The following is a 27,848-nucleotide window of genomic DNA, read 5'->3' on the forward strand; positions in this document are numbered from 1 at the left end:
CAAGTCTTTTAAACTGGTTTGTTTCTCTATCTATATATTTATGAACTAAATTTATATCTTATTCAATAATATACAGAATTGACCATCTCAGATTTCCACAAAGGATCGGACAGTCTTGAACCCATGATTCTCTGGAAGTGGTCCATTTCCCGGCCGGACAGAAATTATCAATTCCAAACCTGAAAAATAGATCAGTACTTTATGGTAAGTGGCATAACCTGAACAAAGCTTGACAAACTTTCTTTAATCTTCACTGTAATAGTGTTTTTATATATAAGGGAAAGGGAAATGCACCCAACAATCAAATTTCAGCAACTTGGTAATGATTTCAAGGGACAAGCAAGTAACTGCAATACTCAGCCCAGCCCAACCCCCCCCCCCCCACCCCTCTTGAGAAGAACAAAAAGAAAATGGCATTTCTTTTTGAGCCACTTGAACTGTCCATTTCAAACTCGTATTATTCGGGTCAGATGGAAGCTGATGGGTGTGTGAATACATATCCCAGATGCAAGAAAATGTAAAATATCAACACTGGGTAGTGCCTAGTGAGATGTAATATTTCAGAACTCTAAACATTAGTAGCAATTACCTGCTGCTTTTGCAGCCACGGCTTCCTGAATGACGTCTGTGACAAATAAGATATCCGATGGTTCATCTACTCCCAGTGACTGTGAGATCTCAAAGTAACTGCGTGTTTCTTTTTTGTTACTGCACCACCACCCCGCCCCCCAACCAAAAAAAAAAAAAGAATATAAAAAAGGATCTTAGCTTGTAAAAATCTAGAGTTGCATCAGAGTTGGTTCAACATCAAAATGAACAATTGAAAACAGAGAGGACTAAGAAAAACCATACCCTACTGTGGTATCGAAATATCCACATAAATATTTTCGCAAGTCTCCATAATTTGAATTGCCAAAGATAAGCCGTTGAGACTCCCTGCTACCACTAGAATATATATATACCTGAATAAAGAGATTGTCATGATAATTAGCCCTGCAAATATATAATTGTTTGTAGGCATAAAACAGAAACATAATGCATGAATGCAAATAGTAACTACATTATGAACAAACAAAAGGATTAAGTGAAGGTAATAATAATCCAATGGCTGCTGCAAACTCTACATGTCTAAAGAAGACAGTAATATTCAGTCAGAAGAAGAGTCCATAATATTGTAAAAAAAATCAGAGATTTAGTACTACTCCAGAGAACAAAAGAGAGAAGAAAAAGTTAAAAGGACTGGCAATTAAACCTGTAATAATGGATAAGTATTACAGGCACTTGATTAAGTACTACGACACCATGCAACGAAATTGTTTTTCCCTTCATATAACCCTATGTACGGTCTGGATTCTAGGGACTGTGGCCTAGAATTGTCAGAATCTTCGTTTTTTTTTTCCCCAGAAGACAGTCATAGATGACAAGTTGTTGTCCTACACATGGAAGTTCAAGCTGTTCCTAAATATTCTTGAGTATGAACAAATGGCTACAAGGGATGCAGTATCAATGAACCTTACTGAACATGCAAATGATGCAGTTCCAATTGGACGAATGTATCAAAGCCTTAAACTATGAATGTTCTGCATGTTAACATATCTCTCAACACCAAAAATGGTACCAAATGCCATGATATTCTTCCACTTTCCCCAACGGAACATTAGGCCAAGCTGTACAATATTTCCCCCCCTCTGATAGTCTCATTAAATGAACTGAAGCACCAAGTAAAATCATACATCAGAGCAATCTCTCATGTCACAAATAGACAATGAATTGTCTCCTCATTGATGCAAGCCAAAAAGTTAATGGAATCCTAAGAGGCCACAAGGTTTACATTCACCCTCATAGGAGGGTTTCAAATTATGTTAGTTCCTGGACCAGCCTACAGGTCAAGCGAAAAAAAAAGAGTTAATTAAAGATTGGTCATGTGATTTAGAGCATACTGGGTTATGGCTTTCAATTTTCATGGGTTTGGTTTACGACAAAGACAGAAAATTTTCATGACTTCAAGTTGTAATGATTTATGAAGCACAATATCAGGAATTCAGGATAGTTTTTCCCCACTTTTTTAGTGTATTAAATCATCACTTGTTTTAGTTTAAACTTCAATTCAAAATACAAGTTATAGTCAAATCTAAACTTCAATTCAAAATAAAAGAGTCAACATAGTCAGGATCATAGTTTGAGTGTGTTTTCTTATCTTAGTATATATTTAAGGGTCTGGGTGTTGGTTGCAGAGTTAACAGTTCAAATCAATTGAGTTGAGTTGTTTGAGGGACAAGGCTTACCAGGCAAGGCTAGGTTGATTATTACCTTCATTGCTGTGATCAATTACCAGCTACATTTCATCCTTGAAGAACGCCTCCTAAGCTGGGATATGTTAATTCGGTTGATCAGTCTCGGTGTTCTCTAAGCTCGTTTAGGTGTTTCAGTTAATCATCATATAATTTCTCATAGTTCTTCTTGAAAGTTCCCTTGAACCTATGGTCTGCAGAAACCTTGTTTAATCATATTCATGAATTTGCTTTATGAAACTTCAATATAGTGATCTATTTTTTTAAATTTTCAACTATTTTAATAGTTCTCCACCGATTACAGTTAGTATTATTAAATTTCCAGGTCAAACAATTGGTTTCTCTGCCATTACATCTGTTTTCTCTCCTGATCGAATACCCCATAACAATCGGCCACTAGAGGCATGAGAAATCTCTCCCACCCTATCCACATGGTGTAACAGGATTACTGACGTTGTGTTCACATGGTGTAACAGGATTACTGACCTTGTGTTGGAAGTAAGAATGGGTTTGGATAGATTAGAAAGTTATTCTGAATTTGGTGACATACTAGAACTTTTCTCTTCCTGCATTTATTAGCAGGGTTTCATTATACAATCTATCCTTGCGTTTCCTTTTCCACAGATCACACTGATTGGCATGATGGACACCTCTACTACAGAGATTACCAATGTAAGCCATTTATCAAAGGCCAAGAACCAGTCAAAGACTTGCATACCAGGAAGGACTGGTTTACTCAAAGCTCTGTCTTAGTTTGAAATAGCTTTTCTCTTCTTTTTTCTAATATAAAGAATCATAGATATGGTAACATTTACACATGCACAGGAGAAAGCTACAAATATGCACAGAGACATGTCCAACATATCAGACCTTTTCAAGTTCATTGTGATGAACACCAAGGATTTAAAACTCAGTATTGGAAACGGGATGCTGCACAATCTTTTGGAAAGATTCTGCAAGTATTGGGTAAAAAGTTGCCAGCTGAATCCAATCTAGATTAGGTGATACAGCCGATCTGATTATATACTTACAACCTTGCTGAACACGAACAATTCAGTTTCCTAGAGCAAGCCTCCCATTTTCTAGGTAAACTCAACATCTCTTCTTGAGTGTGTGCACATGCTCATGCACGCATGCGTGGGTAAGGTTTTACAACAGAAACATGTAAAACCAAGTTACAAAAATTTATTCCCTTCTCTTTTGAGTACTATATGCAAAAAAGCCACTAAGATCTTAAAAAGAAAGCATAGCAAATGTAAAAAATCATGTCAATAAATACTAAATCATTTTTTAAAATTATTTATTGCTACTTTATTCTTTCAATAACTACTCATGCAGAGTAGGGGATAATATCCTGTAGAAAAGCTAGTATCTTGTTTCACCATCCAACTAATAAATGCCCTGCTTATGAAGATCATGTCTACTGAAGCAACTAAAACAAAACAGGAAAAAGAACAATAACCTTGATGCCTGAAGCATGCCATTTCTGAAGAGCATGTAGTACATCTTCAAAAACTACTCCTTCCAGTTCATTATTTTGAAACCCAGTTCTCCATATATGACCCTGCATTCATAAATATAAGTGAATAGCGAACTAGATTACAAGAAGCAGCCATAAGTAATAGTTTTCTTACCTGCAGCTGCTTCAGGGCAGTGATTTTTCTGTCAGCATTAATCATTGCTTCAACATTAGCAACCAGGGATGCTATCATCTCATCTTTCCCAGCATCATTAGTAGGTATGGGCACAGCACCAGCAACCCCCTTTTGCAAATCTTCTTCAACCTACACAAGATGTTAAACCTATTCAAATTCAATTGTACAATGCTAATATTTAGACCAAATAAAAAGGAAAAGATACACTACATAAATTTTTTACGACCTCCACCTTTGATAATGTAACTTGATATTAAAAATACATTATGATCTAAAACCAAGCCTAGGAAAGCATATTGCATTTTAGCAAAAACATCTTCGAAACTCACAGCATAAAAATAACATGTAGTCAACTAACTTCTCAATTCATGGCTTTTATAAGGACAAGTGAATCTGTAACTACCTTCAACCTTGAAGCCAATCAGGAATAGAAATTAACATTCCTTAACAAAGAAAGTAACTGTTGAGAAGTATTGTTCATGTGACACTGTTCACGTGAACAGTGATTTGGTTGATATGTGTATCTTCTATTTTCCTAGTCCTAGTTGGAGTCCTAGTTTCTAATTATGTCAAGTTCTAATTCTACTGTGAGTTGTTAGTCTTAGTTTCAGTTTGAGTTGTTAGTTCTAGTTCTTTTCCTATTGTAACTTGGAATCCTATCATGATTAGGAATTCCTAATCTGATTAGGAGTTCCCCTTTCTATTTGTAATTTCCCCTCTATTATAAATAAAGGGGCTTTCCTATAAATAAAGACAACAAGTTATTATTCTCTCATTCTCTCTTTTTTCTCTTCTCTCAAGTTACTGGTTACAGGTCCTAGGTTTTCTACATGGTATCAGAGCTAGGCAACCAGTGACTGATTCTCTCCAAGATTGCTGTTTTGAGAGTCAATTTTAATTTCTGGTTTGAAGAAGAAAACCCTAGTTCATAGAAAAAGAAGAACTAGGGTTTCATGTACTCAATTCATTTATTCGATTTTGAAAACTCTACATCAGATTTCAAATCTGATTTCTGCTCTTCAGATGAGTTGCAGATTAAATACTGATTTGTTGATCGATTAATGAAGGACCTGGTTCCGGGCTGTAGATGCTTCTGAAGAACCTGCTTTCGTTGAAGGTGCAATCCCTTTTTTGATGGTGATCGAGGGGCTGGAGTTCAGGACCTGCCCTATTTTTGCTCAGTTTCTCTTTGCTTATCGTGAGGAAGATCTCTGATTTTCTGGTTTTCATCTTGTTGAGTGTTGCTTGGCTTAGTTGTTGGATGGGCTTTTGTTCTCTGATGTTGGCTATTGATTTCTGGTGGTATCGATTCTTTGCTGGTATTTTGTTGTTGCTGGTTCGATTGAAGCTATTCTTCAACGGAGTCAAATATTTATCGTTGCTGTTCCCCTACCGCCAGATTGGAGTTGCAGGTTGAAGTTGCAGCTTTTGTTCCGCCTCCTCCTTTCCCTGCTTTCTCATCTGAGTTTTTGGAGATTACATTAATTTTCTCCATGAGCTGCTGCTGTTTCTGATCGAAGAATCAGTTGGCTGCTGGTTCTCGTTTTCCTTTGTGGCTTGTTTTCCTCTTGTGGTTGGTTCTTTCTCCCATCGTGAGGTTGAACTGTTGAAGACAACGTTATATTGTTTTTGGCTGGTTGCGTGAGGAAGACATCCAATATCTCAAAGTGGGTTTCCTTTTATGAGTTGGTTTCCTTTTTGGTTACTCTACTTTATTCCTAGCGTTTTATTTTATTCTTTAAGTTCCCTTTTATGCCCTTATCATCTTTTCTTATCTACCTTTGTCCTTATTTTACTCCTCATTCCAACATTACCTTTTTGCCTTGGGTGGTATTTGTAAGTAGATTTCATCTAAATTATCTACCCAAGAGCCCCTTGACAATTCTGGTTATTTACAAGATTGCCACTCTCCATAGCCATTATTTTACTTATTGCATCCCATTGCTTTTTGTTTACCAAAAAGGCCCGTGCAAAATTCTGGTTATTTACGGAACTGCCATTACCTTTTAATACATTCCCCTATTTGACTACCCAATTGACCCTTGAAAATTCTGGTTTATTACCAGTTTGCCCTTAGGCTTGGATTGTATTTAAAAGTGGATTTCCACCAAATTACAGTCATGCCATCCTTTTTTTTTTCCAACACCGTTCCCTTTCAATAATTCTAATTCCCTTCATATCCCAAAACATACCTTTGGCATTTACCCATAACACCATTAGAAACTTCTGGTAAATTATAATTTTGCCATTCCCTTTTTAACACTTTTAGAAAATTCTGGAATATTATGTTTTTGCCCTATCTTTTACATTATCTCTGTTATGTCCATGTGTACTACACGTGAGGGGGGGGATTATGTACAGTACACCTGCAGACATTGTAGAAGCAGAACTTGCAGGAACACTTGGTGCAAAGCATAGACGATCAGAGTTTTCACCATTGCCAATGGGTATCTACTTTGTTATTAGGTTGAGTCTGCCGTAAAGGGGAGATTGAAGTATTGAAATATTGAAGATATTTGGTTGTTGCCTATTTGAGGACTTTCGATTGGGTTGATACAGTTTTTTTCCGTTGCCTGATTCAGTTTGTTTTCGCTACTTGCTGCTCTAGTTATTTCACTTCAAGATTCTAAGTCACTATGACAATCTGAGATTCATCACTGGATAGCTATTGAAGATCGTTGAAAGCTGCCTTTTTTGGAAGACATTTCAGTCCCGGTTTGCTGATCATGTCTGTCCAAGTTTTGAAGATCTATTTTTTCAAGTTCTTGAAGGTTTATTTGGGAGCTGCATTCATATGTCAAGCTGGATTCTACTACAACTTAGTTTTTTTCATTTTGTTCAAGTTGGGCATTAGTACCTTGTATACGCCAACTTGAGGGGGAGTGTTAGCAACATTAGGAGTTCTTTTTTCTTTAGTTCAAGCTGGATCTTCTTTCTTTACTTATTTGTATAATCCAGCTTGAGGGGGAGTGTTGAGAAGCACTGTTCACATGAACAGTGATTTGGTTGATATGTGTATCTTCTATTTTCCTAGTCCTAGTTGGAGTCCTAGTTTCTAATTATGTCAAGTTCTAATTCTACTGTGAGTTGTTAGTCTTAGTTTCAGTTTGAGTTGTTAGTTCTAGTTCTTTTCCTATTGTAACTTGGAATCCTATCATGATTAGGAATTCCTAATCTGATTAGGAGTTCCCCTTTCTATTTGTAATTTCTCCTCTATTATAAATAGAGGGGCTTTCCTATCAATAAAGACAACAAGTTATCATTCTCTCATTCTCTCTTTTTTCTCTTCTCTCAAGTTACTGGTTACAGGTCCTAGGTTTTCTACAGTAACCAACTATTTACTATAGGGAACTTCACAATCTCCCCAGCCCCCCGGCAGGTAATGAACAAGAACTTCATTCAATCAAAAGAGTTGGCAATCAAATAAGGGAGAAACAATAAAACAGCAATATTACCTGTCCAAAAAAAAAAAACAAGACAAACAAAACAGCACAATAGAAACAACTCACAAAAACAAGATCAAAACAGAAAAACAGAAACATCAAGAAGAATCACATTGCATGATATGGCCCAATATACCAGGATTCTCTCATTGTCCCATTTCATCCTATGCCATCCTGGTGGGATGAGGCATGTAAATAAAGCATATCTTTGGATTTTCTCATCCGTCCTACTTATTGACTACAGAGGCAGCAGTAAATTGTCACACAACAATCTGTAAAGATGACATCACTAATCAACCACGTGTCATAGAGTTCAATTGGGTTTCCTTTTCTTTTTCTTGGGATAAGAAGAAAATTTTCTTAGAGAGAGAAAGAAAGTTACACAAATATAAAATACAACACCACTGGCACACACGCTGTGAAACCTAAATAACCAAATACATGATCGAATAATGCTGCAAGTACAGAAAAGGTCTGGCTTTAGCTAGCTCAAAAGCAAGAGTGATATCCAGTCTCATCCTTCAAGCACTAGAACTTCGACGTGTTAGTCTCCAGCGGGTCATGAGTCCCCATGTTCATGGACCTTCAGGCTTTGCGGATGTTCATGTGATCATTGAGAAAATCCAGAGAAGCAGATTTGGCCTCCAACCTCAGCTGTCATAGGTATAATGATGACAATAATAATAATTATTATTAATATCTTGAAAGAGTAGAATGTGATAGCTTTCCTCCCCTAACTTTCATGCTCTTCAAATGGTTCCACCTCACAAGGCTCATAATATATAACTCCACTTCAATGGATGCTGTTGGGAATCAAAAGGTCAAGGCCTTTTGTTTTACTCCTGATCTTTTAAAACTTGTTAGGACCCTCGCCTTTAGTTATAGTGGTAATTGGTGACGTGAACTGTTAATTGCGAATAGGAACAGAGTCCTTGGAGATTCCGTCCCCTTTGAAACACCTCATTCTCTGCTGTTTTAAACATCACAGATTCTCTTGTACAGACTAGGCCAACAGGGTTACCAAATAGTAAGGAACTCTCTGCCTTTTAATTTGCTTTCAAGTTAATTTGTTTCTCACAATATTTTTGTTGCTTTGGTAATGTTCATTCCATCACAAACAACACCCTACTAATCATTTTTATCTTCCGATCACCTCCGGCCACTGTTCAGGTCATTTCATTTTTCATTTTTTTTTTTTTTTTTTTTTGGGGGGGGGGGGACTCTTTGGATTTCCCTATCATTTAAGGGTTTGTCTGTTTGTAACCAAGCAGGTTACAAACAGAATTTGTAACCGTACTTTATCTACCCCTAAACATAAGTGGTTTACTTTTGATATAGGGACAAATGATGTAATTTTACATAAAATAGGGTTCAAAGCTTAAAATGACTAAGATCTACTGGGTTTAGAGGATAGAAAGGGAATTATACTTCACACCCACCCATAACCCCTTGGCTCCAATGATCATGTTGTGCCCATTGTTGCCCATTGCCATGGACAAGTGTCACCGTTGCTATTGACGTTGAAATGTGAAGTTTGTCATTTGAATTTTTTAACAGAGGTCTCCTGAACACCAAAAGTTGGTATTTGAGTAGAAGCTTTGTGGAAGAGAAACTGGTAATTAAAATACTCTGCTTTATCAGGGCTCTTTGTTGTGGGGACAAATTTTTCTGCGGTTATGAGCTCATATTGAGACTATTGGTAGAGATCGAGGCAGCTAGAGGGGGAAAATTATCTCCTCCAGTTCCCTGCCCGGCCCAATTCCCCAGTTCCTCTAATAGGGGGATGGTGGACCGGATCTTTATCCTCTCAGGTTCCCTGCCCGGTACAGTTCGTCCGGTTCCTCTCATAGGGGGGCAGAAATTACCACCTTACCTCCTGCCCGAACACACTGCCCGGGTGGGGTCCAGCCCCCCTTGTTAGAGGAATTGGGGAACTGGGCCGGGCAGGGAACTGGAAGAGATAAAGATCTGGTAGAAGGGTTTTTTATGCGGATCCGGGGATCGAAAACTCAGCTTGGATCGCTTACAGGCCCACCCAGGTGTTAGATAACTCAAGTCATAAGCACAAGTGGCAAAACAGTAAATATTCGAAGTTTTATAAGAGCAATGGCAATATGGTAAATACCTGAAAGTTATAATGGAATGGCAGTATCGTAATTAAATGGGATCTTAAAGGGTAAATAAGGTAAACTAGAAGAGAGGACAGAATTGAGATTACCATTCAAAGAATGAGGGTAAACTAAGAATTGAAATGAATTTCAAAAAATAAAATAAAATAATGAAGAGAAGGAAGGGGCAATACTGGAAATTAAGGAGTAAAATAAGAAAAGTAAAAGGGACCATGGAAGAGGGTTTTGGGGTTGTTGTCTTCAACCTCCTACAATAAACCAGAGGCGGAAAACCCAAACACGATGGGAGTTGGATCTTCCTCCATAGCACTCTGATGGGGCCCAGATTTTGGGAGAATATCACTCTACTTCAGTCCTATGAAACTGTTGGTGTTTTTTTCCAACACTCTCACAAAATGGCACAGGGATGATGTAGATGCGGGCGTGCCAGAACCTTTGACGCAGGCTCAAACGAGGCTAGAGTCGCCTTATCTGACTTTCAACCAAGGAATTTAGGATTCCCTCGTGCCTGAGTAACTCTAAGGACCTTTGAGTTGGACTATAATAGCGTCGGTCTCAATGGAACTTTGAAAACAACAAGAACAAAACAAAAGGAAATCTGCAGAATACCTAAAAGACACACGTAGAGAGATAAACGAACAACTCGAATAAAGGAAATGATAAACATCAAATCATACCGTTCCACAAAAGCGGATAAACTCCTGACTCTTCATGATAGACGATCCAATGATTGAAGAATACATCTCCCAAAAATGCAATAAAATTAAGAGATTGAATAAAAGACAAAAACTGAAAAGATAAAAGTGCTGAGTTGTTGTATTGTTGTGCGACTTTCTCTTGGGGAGGTTCTTTGGCTTTTATAGATGGAATCCAACGAGGGATCCTATATGGCAGTTGCCATAACCACCATAACTCCATGACCTACCCCTCTTGTCGCCACGTGTCCACTCTTGGCTCCTTGGTAAAGCATCTTTCCATAGAGCACGTTCCCCTAACTGTGTTACTCCTGGATATGGTGGGTCCCAACCAACTGAACGTTTAGGAAGCCTGAATCTCGTCCAAGTTCTTCCCACCACATGGCTACTTGGTCTATCCCTTGGCTGGGAAATAGGAGCCATTAATCCGTAAAGAATCCCTATGGCAGTTCCATCAAAAATACTTCACTAAACCACGGTCTGTTATCGACATGTGTCCTTAGCATTGGACATTGTTCCTTTATATGGCGTCCTGCCACGTGGCCCCCTTCCTTGGCCCACTCTTGGCTAAAAATAGGAACCAACAGAAACCCAAGTAACAATCTGGTGAAACAGTACTCGACACATCAGATTAGCACACCTGAAGTTGCTCCTGGCGGTAAAGGTGAAACCAGACCTGTAACTGGTTTACTTGCTCGCAACAGAGGAGGGCTTAGGGGAAGAAACTCCAGGGTTCCGATCGCCTATGAAAGCCCTACCTTCGATCAAGATATTGGACCAGACATAGTTCTGCCGAAGGAGTTCAGACAAACCCTCTGTTAATCACTCTTCTGCTAGAACAGAACCTGAGAATGGGAAGATGATAGGAAGAATGAAAGGAGAAGAAGAATATGAGAAGAAAAGGGAACAGGAAGAAAATCACAGCACAGCCTCAAAGACACTCACAAACTCAAGCCAATTCTTTCATTTCATTCTTTTCAAATCTAATTTACTCTACCGTATTACATGGTTATAAAAAAGACTCTCTTGCTTGGAATATATACCTAACTAAATTGGAAACCAGCTAAAAGAAGAAACCAACTGAAATAGAAACTAAATAACCCCAAGCAAAATCCCCTACGTATCTACTCAACTTGCTAAAATAAACTAAATATTGCATGTTAATCCTAAATAATCCCTAATGAATCCAACATCTAACTGTGTCAATTTTTGCATGTTGAGAATCTTATCCCAGTAATTCTCTGCCCTGGCTGCTAGGATTCTGGGATTTAGAGGCTGTAATCTAGTTTCCTGAAAGATTCTTTTGTTTAAATTCTGAGCAAGTATTCTTTTTGTTTATTGATGGCAAGGTTGAAATAATGATGGAATGCCAGAGTCAAAAGGATGGTGCTTGGGATTCTGTTGAGAATTTAGTTCTGGAAGTGTGATGTCCGAATCATAGTACTTTAAAGCCCTCTTATGATTTTGAGCATCATAAATGGAAAAAAAAAAAGTGAACCAATTCAGTGTTCTTTATGATTAAATGAGGAATGAGATGATTTAGTTCAAAGTGTTAGGATCAGTAAGTTCCAAAAACCCGAGGTGCAGGCATCTTCCCAAGCAAAAAAGAAAGGTTTCAGACCAAGAACCCAGCAGAACTATTAAAACCAGATATGATTCATGGTTGGTTCTCACGGCCAGTTCAGCTCCAACGGAGAAAGAGCTCCCCAAACTCTTGGGCTGATCGGAGTTGAATTGATAAGAGTTCCAAGACTGTCTTCTCAGACCAAGAGGACCGCCCTGCTTTCACGAAATTATGTTACCACCCCAAATGATGAACAAAGTTATGATTTTTTTTCTTTTTCCTTCTGTCATACACTCCAAGTGAAATGACTTTTTTATCCCAAAATTGCAAAGGCCATATCAATCTGACAGTGGACAGAAAAGAGACGCTACACATTCTAGTGAGCAACAGATTTACCCATCATTTAATAATGCAAGTTATGTTTAAAAAAAAATCTGCTGAAAATACGCTAATCAAGAAGTGAAATTCACATAAAGCCAAATGGATACCTACTGAATCCATGGATATTGATATGCCCCACACATACCTAGTGGTTGAAAATAAACTCAAAAAGCAAGGTAGCAAAACACTATAATGATAAGAGTAAAACGAAAGTGAGGGCATAGATAGAGGACACAGTAAAGATATTGCTACTTCGTTGACCATAAATATAAACGGCAATTTATGAGAACAGAAGTAGAGAACCTTACTTGAGCACGCAGCAACTTAATATCATCCTGAGTTTCTTCAGTGTCATATGTTAAATATAAATGCTTTCCCACATTATCACGAGCATAAGGGAAAAGAACATCTGTAACGAATGATATAGGAGTTGCCGTCCCCTCAATGTCAAGAACAATACAACGCTGCAGATAACAGCAGGAGATTAATAAAAGACAATTTCATCCGCATCAGGCAATAGATAGAGCAACCAAACAATGACAATTAACTTTGCCTACTAAAAATGACATTCTGGAACCTAAGATTTCTCATTAAAAGGAGAAGACTTCCAGAACATACATGTGATGGCTCCGGTGCATCGTTTAAATTCTGTACAGCCGCATTCACAGCCATGTTTGTATTCCTCTGATGACCAAAAACTCTTTGAATTGGATCATGGCTTGGCGTAGACCAGTCCAAGCCCAACTGATAAAGTTTGATAGCAGCATCAAAGAGATAGTGATTGCATTCAGCCTGACACAATGAAAGCAATATATTACTGGATAAAAATTTTTAATGCAAGTTCACTCAATAAAATCGAAGACTCAAGGTGCTATGCCATAAGGAATCTTCACATTTCTATAGTTTCAAACATCACTACATGACGCAATCATAAACATACATTATGTGTTAATTTATCCAAAATAAACACAAATCTAGCAAGGGGAAAAGATACACATAGTCTAACAATATGAACACCACGATATTATCATGTTGGACATACAGTATTCAGCACAATAATGTAGTGAAGGGGCCCACTATTTATGAGTTGATGAATGTGTATTTGCCACGGAAGAGAAAGGAGCTAGAGAAGTAAGTACATAGAGACCCTTAAGGGAACATGGTCAGACTATGGTGTCATTGTCATGTGTGATAGTTGGAGTGGACCTATTAGGTAGTCCATCATCAATTTCATGGTATACTGTGATAGTACGATTGTGTTCGGAGGCGGTCCAAGAGGTGGGGATAGAGAATGTTGTCCAAGTGGTCACGGACAATGGTAGTAAATTCAAGAAGGCGGGGGAGAGATTGATGAACAGTGAGTACTGCCTGTTTTGGACTCCTGTGCAGCGATTGCATTTTTTTTGTTTTTTGGTAGAAGCAGCTATTGCATTGACCTCATGCTGAAATACATGGGGAAGAAGACCTTGGTACGAAGTGTGGTCAAGAGGGCAAAACAAGTGACCAAATTTGTACACAACCATAAACATGCCCTGAGCTGCTGAGGACCAAGTGTGGTGAGGATTTGGTTAGGCCGAGCATTACTTGATTTCTCACCAACTACAAGACTATAATGCCCTAAAGAGCATTGAGGTAAAAAAGGTAGGACTCAGATCCATGTTAGCTTCAGAGGAGTGGGTTAGTTGGAGGGAGTCGGGTTCTCTAGGACGTAGAGCAGTCCAACCGATCATAACTAGTGAGCTCTTTTGTTGACTTACCAATGTTTGAAATAGACATAGATGAAGACCTTCAAGAATGCACTTGAGACTTTCAGCCGTGTAGCCACAAAGTCTGGTTGGAACAATACTGCTCCTGGTATGCCCTTATCTTAATTTCTTAGTTTGATACATATAATTATGTACCAAGTACAATAAATTACCAAGAATATTCTACCGCAGCCTACGCAGGTGAATGGTGGGTGTTATATGGGAGATGTACCTAACTTTAGAAAGAAGTCCTGGTAAGCCCTTAACTTAATTTCTTAGTTTGATTCATATAAATGTTATAGAGATTCATGTGAGTCTCGGTATTAGTGCTAGGCACTACCAAGACATGTGCGGAAAGTAGTTTAGTCAAGCTATTTAATTTGTGTTTTATTTTATTTTCCTGTTATGCCCTTAGCGGTTATATATATTGAGGTTTAGTGGGAGATTACACACATTGTCTCTCAGCAACCACAATTCAAAAGTACACCAAAAGCTGGTCCAAGGGTCTTTAGGACTAGGAGAATAACTCGGAACCTCAGAGAAATTTCAGTAGATTCTCAGAGCTGGAATAAAAGATATTGAAGTATCCTACTTGACTAAGGAAACTCAATTGGAATAGAATCTGATAGCAGTAAGATACTAATCCATTCTAAAGACAGGAACAAGAATATGGTTTAATACCAGTAATGATCAGCAAAACAGAACTAGAAGAGAACCATGGATATGTCATATGTATAGACGTGAAATAGACTAATAACAAAGCAAAACAGAACTAGAAGAGGAAAACTAGAATATGCGAGAAAGACGTTGATGCAGGACATTTGGGGACTGCTCCTACTAGCCCTAGCCCAGGCCCAATTGGATACTCCAAGAGATACCATCTCAGGCCCAAGCCCATGCCCTACCAGCCCTACATTTAGTTTTTTTTTGTTTTATCTTTTATTTTTAGAGTTATTTGGTAGTTATTGCTGTAGAAATAGTTATTAGGGGGCAGTTATTGCTGTAGAAGTAAGTTGTTAGGGAGTTATTTTCTTCTTCTTCTTTTGATTTTGAGTTTTTAAAAAAATGTATTTTGAGAGGAATGAGAACAGAATTGAATAACCAAAGAATGAATTGAGTTTCTGGCTGTGTGCATGTGCACCCTGCTTCCACCCCCCCTTCCTTCTTCTTCTCTTGTCTCCTTGCAACTCTGATCCCCCCCCCTCTTCTTCTTCTTCTACTGCTTCTTCTTCTCTTTTCCCCCCCTGCATTTCTGATTTTCCCTCTTCTTCTTGTTCTTCTACTGTTTCTTCTTCTCACGGTTTCTCCTCTTTTCCCCCTACAATTCTGATTTCCTCCTCGATTCTCTTTCTTCCTTTCCCCTCCCCCCATTATCTAGTATCAGAGTCCAAACCTGGGTGAATCTCTTTTTCTCAGATTCTTCTCCCTTTCAATCTCTCTTCCCCTCTTTTCTTTCTTCTCCTAGCTAAGTTCTCTTATCTTGTTCCCTTCCCTATTCTGGAAACCCCAAGCCAGAACTCCAAAAGACTCATATACACTACCTTATCTTCTTTACCATAACATCCATTGACCCCCTTTAACCACACGATTGCAACAACCAATCGTTCCATATTATTCAATCCTATCCCAAGTTGGAATGAGGAACAACACCGGAGATGCTGCAACAGTAATGACGTATGACTTCGACATTCCACTCAACAATATCGAGACGACGTGTTGTTTCAAGATTTCATCTCCTCTTCTCGTGAATTACCTGAGCTTTTGAACGGTATGGATGTGCATCACATGGACTGATTTCCTGGGTTTATCCAAACTCGAGGTCGAGTTTTTTTAAAGCAAGGGAGAGTTGATGCAGGACATTTCGGGGCTGCTCCTACTAGCCCTAGCCCAGGCCCACTTGGATACTCCAAGAGATACCATCTCAGGCCCAAGCCCAAGCCCTACCAGCCCTGCATTTAATTTATTTTTGTTTTATCTTTTATTTTTTAGAGTTATTTGGCAGTTATTGCTGTAGAAATAATTATTAGGGGGCAGTTATTGCTGTAGAAGTAGTTGTTAGGGAGTTATTTTCTTCTTTTTTTTATTGAGTTTTTAAAAGAATGTATTTTGAGAGGAATGAGAACAGAATTGAATAACCAAAGAATGAATTGAGTTTCTAGCTGTGTGTGTGTGTGCACCCTCCTCCCCCCCCCCCTCTTCCTTCTTCTTCTCTTGTCTCCCTGCAACTCTGATCCCCCCCCCTCTTCCTCTTCTTCTCTTTTCCCCCCCTACAATTCTGATTTTCCCTCTTCTTCTTCTTCTTCTACTATTTCTTCTTCTCATGGTTTCTCCTCTTTTGCCCCTGCAATTCTGATTTCCTCCTGGATTCTCTTTCTTCTTCTGTTTATTTTTGTTTTATCTTTTATTTTTAGAGTTATTTGGCAGTTATTGCTGTAGAAATAGTTATTAGGGGGCAGTTATTGCTGTAGAAGTAGTTGTTAGGGACTTAATTTCTTCTTCTTTTTTTGATTTTGAGTTTTTAAAAGAAAGTATTTTGAGAGGAATGAGAACAGAATTGAATAACCAAAGAATGAATTGAGTTTCTGGCTGTGTGCGTGTGCACCCTCCTTCCCCCCCCCCTTCCTTCTTCTTCTCTTGTCTCCCTGCAACTCTGATCCCCCCCCTCTTCTTCTTCTTCTTCTTCTCTTTTCCCCCCTGCAATTCTGATTTCCCCTCTTCTTCTTCTTCTTCTACTGTTTCTTCTTCTCACGGTTTCTCCTCTTTTCTCCCCTGCAATTCTGATTTCCTCCTGGATTCTCTTTCTTCCTTTCCCCTCCCCCCATTAGACTAACCAGTAACTTGAAAGAAACCAGAAAATAGAGAATATAAGAAATTGGGGCTATGACCTTGGAATCACCACCAGTCAAGCCTACTGAATCACCACAGAATAGAGGCAGAAAAGCCAGTTTCATTGAATCAAAAAATCATAAAGGCTTTTGAACCTTAGAATGTATTTATAAAGAACTAAATAAAACAAAACAAACCTGGATTCCTTCCATATGCAGGCTAAAAGGAAGGATCCTATTTCCAACTCATCTACTAAATAGAATAAAGTAAAGATAAAACCCAAACAGATAAGGGAGCTTCATTAATGCGCAGGCTTTGCTGGAAATTTCCTAATCTGACCCCATAACCTAATTACACTAGGAAACTGAAAAAACAAAGAAATAAGAACTATATTATTAACCCACAACTAGACTTGACCCAAACCACTGAAAGACTTGTTCAGTTGAACCAGAATTTGGTTCAAAACACGATCTGCAGGGTGAAAAAGACTCTGGTCCTCATTGCTGTTGCAGCCCCTTTCTTCCTTTTCATTCTTCTGTAGGAAATCTGCATCACAGAGTTTTTGCCCAATTCCTGTTAACTTCCATGACAATTACAAACGACTAAATTTTTTAACTTTGATACTAAGAACACTCATGCATATTCTGAAAAAACAGAGGGAAAGATGATCATTGAGAACCTACAAAATAAAAAGTGTGCAACTTATATAATAATAGGAACCTGCCTTGGTGAAAAACAGAAGAGTTATTGGGAGCAACTAATAATTGTCATCATGTCACGGTAGCTATGCTTATTACAGGGACATGGAATTTAGAAGAATATTTATTACCAGTAGAATAGTGATTTCTTACTTTCTTTGTCATCAGCATGCTAAACTCTAAGATTTCCCAGTCAAGCATCCTGTTAATTTTATAGTCATGCAAGCTTTATTCATGCTTTGGACAGGAAATGATACTACAAAACACAGTACAAGTAAACTCAGTTCATGTTAATCTCACAAACTTTCTGTAGAAAACCTAGGACCTGTAACCAGTAACTCTAGAGAGAAGAGAAGATGGAAGTTGTAAATACTTGAATTAATTAATTGATAGGTAAGCCCCTCTATTCCCCTCTATTTATAATAGAGGGGAAATTACAAAGAGACTAAACTAGGCGATGTGGGACTAAAACCCACATAGCCGACGACTGTACCTAATAACATAATAAATAAACTAACCCCAAAAGGACCAGAATACCCCCACGGTATTCTAGATTACATATTCCAACACTCCCCCTCAAGCTGGATTATACAAATAAGTAAAGAAAGAAGATCCAGCTTGAACTAAAGAAAAAAAGAACTCCTAATAATGCTACCACTCCCCCTCAAGTTGGTGCATACAATGTACTAATGCCCAACTTGAACAAAATGGGAAAAAAAACTAAGGTGCAGCAGAATCCAGCTTGACATATGAATGCAGCTCCCAAATAAACCTTCAAGAACTTGAAAAAAAAAGGCAGCTTTCAACGATCTTCAATAGCTATCCAGTGATGAATCTCAGATTGTCACAATGACATAGAATCTTGAAGTGAAATAACTAGAGCAGCAAGCACTGGAAACAAACTGAATCAATCAGCAGAAAAAAACTATATCAACCCAACTGAAAGTCTTCCATCAGGCAATAACCAAATATCTTCAAAACCTTCTTCTCTTCAATACTTCAATCTCCCCCTTACGGCAAACTCAACCCAATAACAAAGGATACCCAATAGCAATGGTTGAAAACACTGATCTTCTATGTTTTGCACCAATGTTCCTGCAAGTTCTACGTTCTGCAATGTCTGCAGGTGTACTGTACATAATCCCCCCCTCATGTGTAGTACACGTGGACATAACAGAGATGATGTAAGAGATAGGGCAAAAACATTATATTCCAGATTTTTCCAAGAGGTGCTAAGGGTAATGGAAAAGGAAGAAATGGCAAATTAGAAAATACCATGAACTTCCAAAGGGGTTATGGGTATATGCCAAAGGTATGTTTTGGGATATGAAGGGAATTAGAATTATTGAAAGGGAACGGTGTTGGAAAAAAAAGATGGCATGGCTGTAATTTGGTGGAAATCCACTTTTAAATACAATCCAAGCCAAAGGGCAAACTGGTAATAAACCAGAATTTTCAAGGGTCAATTGGGTAGTCAAATAGGAGAATGAATTAAAAAGGTAATGGCAGTTCCGTAAATAACCAGAATTTTGCAAGGGGCCCTTGGTAAATAAGAAAGTAATGGGTCATGTAGGGAATTAGATTTATAAATGGGGGACAGACTTAGAAGGGAAAATAAGTAAAGACTATGAAGCAATTGAAGGCAAAAGTAAGGGCAAAAGTGGGGGCAATAATGGGATTCAGAAAACATAATAATAAAGACACCACGTCTGTGGTTGTCTTCAACCTTCAAAACCTAAGACGGTAAAGTGAACAGAGAAGCAGCACCTTGGGGGAGAAAAGGGGCATATTCCTACGCTGAACCAAGCAGCCAGCAGGAAAACCATGACTCAACAGAAATCTCGTCTTCAACCTCTAGACTCCATGAAACACCAGACCACAACAAATCAGCAGAGCCGTGGACTATCTTCTACCTCTTGAGAGTCACGATTCTGAAATTCTTCTCCAAGTTTCAAGACCAAAAATTAAATTTGCTGAAGATGCCATCAGCAAGAACCCATCAGCAAATCAACACGGTAGCAGAACTCAAGAAAAACACCTTCGACTCCACCAATCGAACCACACAGAAGCAGCAGAAACCAGGGTTACATATCTTAACACCAACATCAAGAGAAATCGATGGAGCCATCGTTAGGGCAGGGGCAGCAGCAGAAATCGAGAACAATACAATACTGTCAGACAATCCAGCGGAGTAGAAAAGCAACATATCAATCTCCTTCAACCCTCTTCTTCGATTGAACAAAACCGAAGGATCCGCAACAATAACAAATTGAACCATAGCAGTATAATTTCGACAGGGAGCAACGAGGTAGAGCAACAAAATCGAAGAGAGACACCAGCAGTAGCAAGTCTTTAGCAATCGATTAAAAAAAACAGCAGTAGCAATCGATAAGATATGATTCACATCACTGATAGCAAACTTTCGAACTAAACATGTATGATTTTCCACACTAAATCTTCATGGAAACCCTAGTTCGTTTTCTTCTTGAACTAGGTTTTCATTCTTCAAACTAGAAACCCAAAACGACTCTCAAAACGGCTTTGACGGAGAGAACCAGGTGCTGGTTAGTGCTCTGATACCATGTAGAAAACCTAGGACCTGTAACCAGTAACTCTAGAGAGAAGAAAAGAGAGAAGAGAAGATGGAAGTTGTAAATACTTGAATTAATTAATTGATAGGTAAGCCCCTCTATTTATAATAGAGGAAAAATTACAAAGAGACTAAACTAGGCGATGTGGGACTAAAACCCAAATAGCCGACGACTGTACCTAATAACATAATAAATAAACTAACCCCAAAAGGACAGTATTCTGGATTACATATTCCAACACTCCCCCTCAAGCTGGATTATACAAATAAGTAAAGAAAGAAGATCCAGCTTGAACTAAAGAAAAAAAGAACTCCTAATAATGCTAACACTGTCCAATCACTGAATTTTTTAAAATGCCAAATCATTCATTCACCAGAAAAAATGTCTGAAATTTTTAACTTTATCCAATCAAATATCCTTAAAGAAATACTCGGAATAATTTACTTATCTTCTCGATGATATTACAAACCTGAGTTTTAGCCCTGATCCATGAGTCTCCCCATATATATACCCCATGGTTACGAACAAGAACAGCTGTAGTTTTTGGGTAAGCTTGAATCTGTGGAACATAAGGTAAGTATAATCAGGTTTTGTGCAATCTATAAGCATTGGATGCAGCAGCATTACCCAGCGCAAACAATGACAATGGCACACTTTAATATTTAAATCCCCAGAATAGGCTCAGTCGCAGGAGATGGAACAATTTTTTGCAGGATAACAGTCATAACACATTTGTACTTTAGAATAGGAAACAGAAATTAGTTGGCTGATACATTAAGCATGTAGACCTTGGTTATGAGGACAATGATGCCACTAGTTGGTTCTGAGAAACAGACGCTTGTTATGTAAAAATCTCCTTGGTGGAAGATCATTTCACATGGGGAAAAAAAGGCTGACACATTAAGCATGTAGACCTTGGTTATGAGGACAATGATGCCAACTCTGTGTGTGTGTGTGTGTGTGCGAGTGAGAGAGAGACAATAAACACAATACAGTCTGATACCTGCCAATTCCATATGGAAGTTGCTACTCTGACACTACATCTCACAGAAATCTTGACTAAACAAAATCAATAAAGGAGCATAAATAGTTATATACTTCCATCTTCAAATGCAAACAGCCTATCAAGAGTAAGTATATGTGAGGAGAAGCAATTAATTCTGTCCAAGGAGTGTTAAAACAAGAACAAGCTCCATGTTATTAAAGGCTACCACGAACAATCATTTATTGTTGTCATGAAAAAAGAAAACCATGTGTAGGACAAAGGTCAACAAGAAATAGTAGCTAGGAAAACTATTAACAATTAAACATTTAAAAAAAAAATACCGCTTCACTAAGAGATTCCGTGAGCTCTCCTTCATGGGCAGTGTTCTCTATTATTGGGACCACAAGCTCATCATGATAACCATGCCCGTCAATGCCTTTAATCATCTCCATATGAGTAATCTAACAATCAACACAAAATCCATAGTAACCAGAAGATGAAAATACATCTAAAAAAAAAAGTGAACAAGAGAGGGGACATACAACCCTTGAATTTTCAATAACCATATAAGAAGGAAAAGGTCAAACAAAATAACCACAAAATAAGATAACCATTTTAAAGCAAAATAAGCTGTATCTTGAACAAAATAGTTAACGCAGTTTGTAACCTAATTACATCATGCAGATGCTACAAGATTCCAAAGACACTAGCTACCCAGGGAGAAGGAATTAAAAAGTCAATATAAATCACTCACATTAGCATAATGAAGTAACTATTCATACAGTAACAGAAGAATTAAAACTAGAGGCAGTACTTGAGAAATTACAAGGAGATACATCCAATTTCAATCAATGGTTGGAAGATTTAACTAAGTAAATCAAACAGGAAATTTAAGTGCAACCAAAGTTAGTGGCCATTTGAACTCATTCTTTTGAGGCTCTTCCCCAACTTGTTTGGAGTAGAAACTCAACCATTGAGGTGGGTATTCGGTGATCCCACCATGTCCATCTCATGAAAAAGTGGTGGCAGTCTATATTGTGGCTGGTGGCATGTAGAAACACCCAAAACTAAAAAGCAGAAAAGTTTCTATCTATGGTGCTACATCTGCTCTGTTTCAAAACCTTTTCTTATTTATTCCATGAAGTCCAGCTCTCCATCAGTCATTGCATGAGTCTTAGAATCATTCTTATCTGAATGCTTCTTAATAACCCCGACTTCCAAACTTCTATTCTGGTTGCTGTAACAGGGCACTACAAATAAGTCAAGCCTTCCCCTAGGCAACTCCACAATAAAATTAAGCAAGACGACATGACAAACCATCTTTATCGAAGGCTGCATTAAGAAACCTTTTCTCTTAAAACCTAAATTAGAAATTAATACTTCAATTTGGCATGTAGTAGTCTACAAAGGGCCTCCAAGTCTCTTACTTTCAGAACTGTCTGACACCAAATAGGAAGTTACAAATCCATCCATTGCATTCTTCTCAGAATTCCCACATGCCTCAATAAGTGTGATCTAATTGCACAAGCAAATTGCTAGAGCAAGGCACAGAAGACCATAGAGAATAAGTACTCCTATGTGTACTTCGCCCCAGTGAAAGACCACTATACCAAGGCATAGGGCCTAGTCGACCGGCGTGAGCACGCCGTAAGCATTGTTGCACGAGTACTGTATCATGAGCGCACTACCGAGTACTAGTATATACTTCTAATGCTCATATCTATTCACAGTTGTGAGGTACTGTTTAAGTAATTCCTTATAAAGATGTGATAAATGTATCATAATTGATGCACATGGTGTTGTCCGAATAGCCATTCAAAAAGGCACTAATTTTGTGGGACTCAGCAAGTCTAGAGAAAGGACAAAATAAATGTGAAAGGGTCATCAACACAGTTTGGAAGTGACTAACATGTAAGACACTCTCCCTGACCCATGCAGACTATTAAGCAGTACCGTGAGGAAAAATACTCTTCATAACAGAGATGCTGCAGGGGTTATTCTTCAATAATATCCAGCAAGGAAGGGAGACAAAGGATTCTTCATAAAAAGGGCAGCGGCAGAGAAGAAATCAGGAGAATTTCATGCGCAGAAACAGGGGTGCCACAGCCTCAAGCCAATTCAACTTGTACTTCAAATATGCAGCATCACTAATCATCAGATGAAAACCCTATGCCTTCATGATCTTTCACTAGGGTTTAACAGAAATAATGCAGCATTGGTTGCTGCCAACCAAGGCAGAAAGTAACCTTAAAGAAACTCTCAAAACCAAGGATAAGAATGTGCAAGATATGATCAGATCAGCTCTGATAGTGACAATGTGAAAACCTGTAACCCAGTACCCAAAGAGAAAAAGGAGGAAGAAGAAGAGGGAAGAGAGAAGAAAGAGAACTAGAGCCACGATAGGATAGAGAAGTTAGCCTATCATTGTCTAGCCCCATCGCATATATTATATTATGAAATCTACTCTTAGTAGGAAACTAAGAGTCAAAGTCTAATTGCAAACGAAGTCTTGAAGAATAACAAAGATAAAAACAACTCAACAACTAACTCCAAATCTCTCTCTCATGATTTAACCAAGACAATGACTCACTCCCCCTCACGGTACTGCTTAATAGGGATGAAGCAAGTACTGGCCCTGATTAGAGGTGGCAACACGCAAGAAATCAGTGGACCATTGGAAAACAACAACAAACTCAGCCTTATCCCAACTTAATGGGTCAGCTACATGGATCCAAACAAAACAAAGTAGGGGGAAACTGAGATCTAAACAAAAAAGGGTAAAGAAGAGATGGGGAAAAGAGGGATGAGAAATGAAATTAGAAATGAAAAAAAAAAGGAAAATGACAAATGAAAGATGGAAAGTAAAGAGAAAAAAAGAAAGCAAGTTGAAAGTTGAAAGTAAGAGGAAAGAGAAACAGCCCAGCAAGTTAGGAGAAACTCAACTAAATGGGATCTGCTACATAGATCCTTGCCCTCCAAAAGGCTCTATCCGAGGTCATACTTTGTACGAGACCTAAACCATACATGTCCTTCCTTACAATTTCTCCTATGGTCATTTTAGGTCTGCCCCTTGCCCTTATAGCTCCTTCAATCAGGATCATCACTCCTCCTTACTGGGGTGTTCCTTGGCCTCCATTGAACATGACCATACCACCTCAAACAACTCTCACGAAGCTTGTCATTGATCGGGGCAACTCCCAATTCAGCTCTAATACGCTCATTCCTTACTCTCATCTCTGCTACACAGTTCCTCAATATGACACTTCTTAACTGCCCATCATTCTGTCCCATACATCATAGCCGGTCGTACAACAGTCCTATAGAACTTTCCTTTCAGCTTGAATGGGATACATTAGACGTAAAACTAATATCACAAAACCAACCAACATAAAACTTCGTCATGTTATGCATTCAATATTTTAGATAAAAGAAGCCTGGAACATCCACACTCTTCTTCTGCCAAAGCTAATTGGAGGCAAGGATGAATCTTGTATCCATTATCCAAAACAGAAATTTTTGTTCCTTTAACTTGTCCAAGTAGACTATACATGAGAAGATAAGTAGATAACTTCATTGGTCTTTGCTGGTTACCTTACCATATCCTTCTTTTTCTTCATTGAGTATGTCCAAAACAGAAATTTTTGTTCCTTTAACTTGTCCAAGTAGACTATACATGAGAAGATAAGTAGATAACTTCATTGGTCTTTGCTGGTTACCTTACCATATCCTTCTTTTTCTTTATTGAGTATGTGGACAACAAATAATCAAAAAACATAGCAATGCAAAAAGGGGGACATTCAAACAGGGATTTTTCTTAATAATTTTATCTTAAAATTACAAAAATCACAGATTTGGTCTTAAACCAAGTTTCATAGGAATTCCTTCTGAAGCAGCCTGAACCTGAGTTACTAACTCGGAGAATACTAAATTTAAATCTGATTTATGAGTAAAATTGCCATAAAATATTCTATCTGGAACTCAGGTTAAGTACTTCCTGCCAAGGAATCCAAGCTCAACAAAAGACTAATATTTGAATCCAAGCTTAATTCAGTGGACATTATTGCTATAGCACCTTGCAAGAGTGGATGCTTTGACTGCCTTTAAGGAGCATGCCACATGCCTTTGCTACAAATTAAGCAATTAAATTTATTTATAGCAATTTTAAAGTGAACAAAAATCCTTTGCCACTTATGTTCCCACAAAATTGTTGCGGTTAAGATGGAAACTCCCTTCAAAAGAAGCATGCTCTCTTCACAGTGCATTAATGCAAATACAAATCCAAGAGAGATTTTAACGTATAGTCAGCATTAACTTCCTCAACTGAATAGCATGCCTGCACATTGCAATAAAAGTTGGGAAAGTGATTCAAGCTTAGAGCTCTACAATGAGGATCCCTAAGTATTTAATGAAGGTCATGCAACCATCCTTCAGATTGAATTTACTATGAACTTGATATCATACTACTTGCTTACAGTCTCCTACATGAAGGGGAGATCTTCAAGATTCATCATATTAAATGTGCAGGTAGTAAAAGTAAGATACATTCCATTCCAAAGAAACCAGAAGGAAATAAAATGCTGACATACAGGCATAGCAGTATGAACATACATCATGAAGACCAAGAGGGAGACAGTCTACTTCATTATAGTCAAAGAACAAAAATTTACTCGAAACTCTTTTGAGGAAGGTTGGATCATTGTCACAATACAAGACTCCACTCCATGACTGTGAATGACAGCGCCAGCATTCCGCATCTCATAAGCCTGAGAAGGGAGGAAAATGGTTGTTCACAACTGACTACTTATGGAAAAATCCAAAAGAAATTAAAAAATTAACCTATCATAGTTGTAGTCAATGAATTTCACCCCAGAAAAAAAAATGCAGGAACTTCATAGAGGAAAATGTATGGCTAACAAATTAGAACTGGAACCTCTGAAACCCTCTGAAACGAGATAAATTTCATATGCATCTATTATAGATGAAAAATCAAATTTGAGGGGGTCCAACTAAGATCATTCTTCCAGACCAAAGGAGGTATAATGCATGAATAAATATTAGTTATTTCATGCTAGAGTTTAGATACTGTGGTATAGAATGATAAACAAAAAAAAACAACGGATGCAGCTCTATGTCTGACAATTAACCAAAAAACAGAGAATTCTGCATTACATGAATCGATGAAATTTCTGCAGATGATGCTGTATCAATTCTCAGCCACAACCATACATCTCCAGGGTCATGCAAATCTTATTCTAAATAATTCAGGCATTAAATAGTTCAACTTCTATTGTTAAAAATCAGAGAATTCAGATGTGCAATCAAACATTTTGTAATCACCTCAGAGCATAACTAAACTCCCAGAATGTATCTCTGATTATTTTGTTTCTTTTCTAACAAACAGATTTATTTTTCTGAAATTTATTTCTTTAAGAAGGTATATCTCTAGTATAGTAAAACAACATATGGTCCCAATGATCAGGACATAAGCCATTTGATGGCTACATAATAGAACAAGAATCCAAATAAGAGTTCTGTATATTGGTAACTCCAACCATATCCGAAAACCCCAGCTGAAGATCATGAGATTTCATTGACAATGTGTTGTCTCTAACCAATTATAAGGATAATCGCTCAATTGTATTCATAGTGAAATGTAGTTGAACCCAACATCCTATTATCAGTCTGAAATAACAGACAACACAGCATGTGCTTAAATGGAAATTCTATAAAACGCAGTACCAAACCAATGGAATCCGCACTTTTAATATAATCACAAGAAGATTTCGTATGCAACAGTAGTTTTAACCCAGCCAAAACGGATAAAAAACAAAAGAAGACTATTGTAGATACCTTCATGAAGAGGGGAGCACAGTCGGTACACTTAGGAGGCTTATGGGGATAAGGCTTGGGAGAAGGAGCGCACAGAATTGACCCAGTTGAAGAAAGCAAATACATGTCCTCAGGAAGCATCCTTTCCTTCTGAACACCTAAACGCAATGAAACAAACAGAGTAAACGGAACAGAACCACCCAGATACATAAACAAGAGAGGAAGGTGGGGGGAAAGGGTATACCAGAAGGGGACATGACAATGAGCTGCTGTGACTTGGGAATGGAATCATCGTGGACCTTCATGGTGATGCTGCCACCTGTTCCGGACACCCATCCTTGTGTATAGAAATGCCGGCAAAGCTCCGCAACCCCTTCCCTAGTCTCTCTGACGTGTTTGCTTTCCAGGTATGCCTGACAGACGCCGTTCGCTACACTTACCGCTGCTGCTGCTGCTGTCGCCATTTTATAGGTTGTGTAGTTTGCAGCAGCAGAAGAGGGAAGATGTACTTAGATATATGGAAGTTGAGAGAGAGATGATATCGGAAAGGTTCGCGTGCGCAGGAGAGATTAGATTGGTAATGAAAGGTTATTATTAATTGTCTATTCCATCCATGATTATTGATCCACCATCTCTGTCTCTCTCGAGATCTATCATCCTTTCGCCAGTTGCAGGAATTTTTTTTTATCCGATGTAGAGAATAATCGGAACTGGGAGCGATTGGCCAGTGGCTACTGAAGGAGTGAGGGCTTTTATTTATATTTTGTTGGAGAAATTCTAGAGGGATAATGGTATGTCATTTCATTTGAGGAGGAACAAAGAGAAAGAGACAGGTGATAACGTACCCTCTTTGCGGCTTAAAAAAATCTTATAAAATTAGGAAAATGTTGTCTGTGGGGTTTGGGAGAGAGGGAGTGCAGGCGCAGGGTATACGCCCCATGGTTTTTGTACGCGGAATCGGAATGGGTATCGGTCAACTTGGAAACCGAAACAATATTGGATTAATATCGACACGG

General features: G+C 38.3%; 1 protein-coding gene across 3 annotated transcripts; it reads right to left on the minus strand.

The window, feature by feature from the left end:
- On the minus strand, positions 1 to 27,438 carry LOC122639939 (probable bifunctional methylthioribulose-1-phosphate dehydratase/enolase-phosphatase E1 1). 3 transcript variants are annotated; one of them, XM_043832990.1, is made up of 12 exons: positions 27,077 to 27,437; positions 26,854 to 26,990; positions 25,671 to 25,766; positions 21,345 to 21,464; positions 20,488 to 20,577; positions 12,777 to 12,950; positions 12,467 to 12,622; positions 3,926 to 4,075; positions 3,754 to 3,855; positions 853 to 962; positions 590 to 708; positions 1 to 179 (listed from the first exon to the last, which is right to left on the minus strand). In XM_043832990.1, the coding sequence occupies exons 1-12, from the start codon at positions 27,294 to 27,296 to the stop codon at positions 88 to 90; spliced, it is 1,566 nt and encodes a 521-aa protein (XP_043688925.1). In that variant the 5' UTR covers positions 27,297 to 27,437; the 3' UTR covers positions 1 to 87. The 3 variants fall into 3 exon arrangements, with proteins under 3 accessions (XP_043688925.1, XP_043688926.1, XP_043688927.1); XM_043832991.1 differs by lacking the exon at positions 20,488 to 20,577 and having other exon boundaries at positions 27,077 to 27,438; XM_043832992.1 differs by lacking the exon at positions 25,671 to 25,766 and having other exon boundaries at positions 27,077 to 27,436.
- Between the last annotated feature and the right edge of the window lie 410 nt (positions 27,439 to 27,848).

This window comes from Telopea speciosissima, chromosome 9 (assembly GCF_018873765.1).
Source record: "Telopea speciosissima isolate NSW1024214 ecotype Mountain lineage chromosome 9, Tspe_v1, whole genome shotgun sequence".
NCBI classification, from domain to species: domain Eukaryota; kingdom Viridiplantae; phylum Streptophyta; class Magnoliopsida; order Proteales; family Proteaceae; genus Telopea; species Telopea speciosissima.

Excerpts from the sequence above, each read along its gene's own strand:
- LOC122639939 (XM_043832990.1), bottom strand. The coding sequence starts at position 27,296 with ATGGCGACAGCAGCAGCAGCAGCGGTAAGTGTAGCGAACGGCGTCTGT. Across the intron at positions 12,951-20,487 it reads GGATCAGGGCTAAAACTCAG|GCTGAATGCAATCACTATCT; the intron begins GTTTGTAATATC and ends TCATTGTGTCAG. Across the intron at positions 709-852 it reads TATTTCGATACCACAGTAGG|TAACAAAAAAGAAACACGCA; the intron begins GTATGGTTTTTC and ends GTGGTGGTGCAG.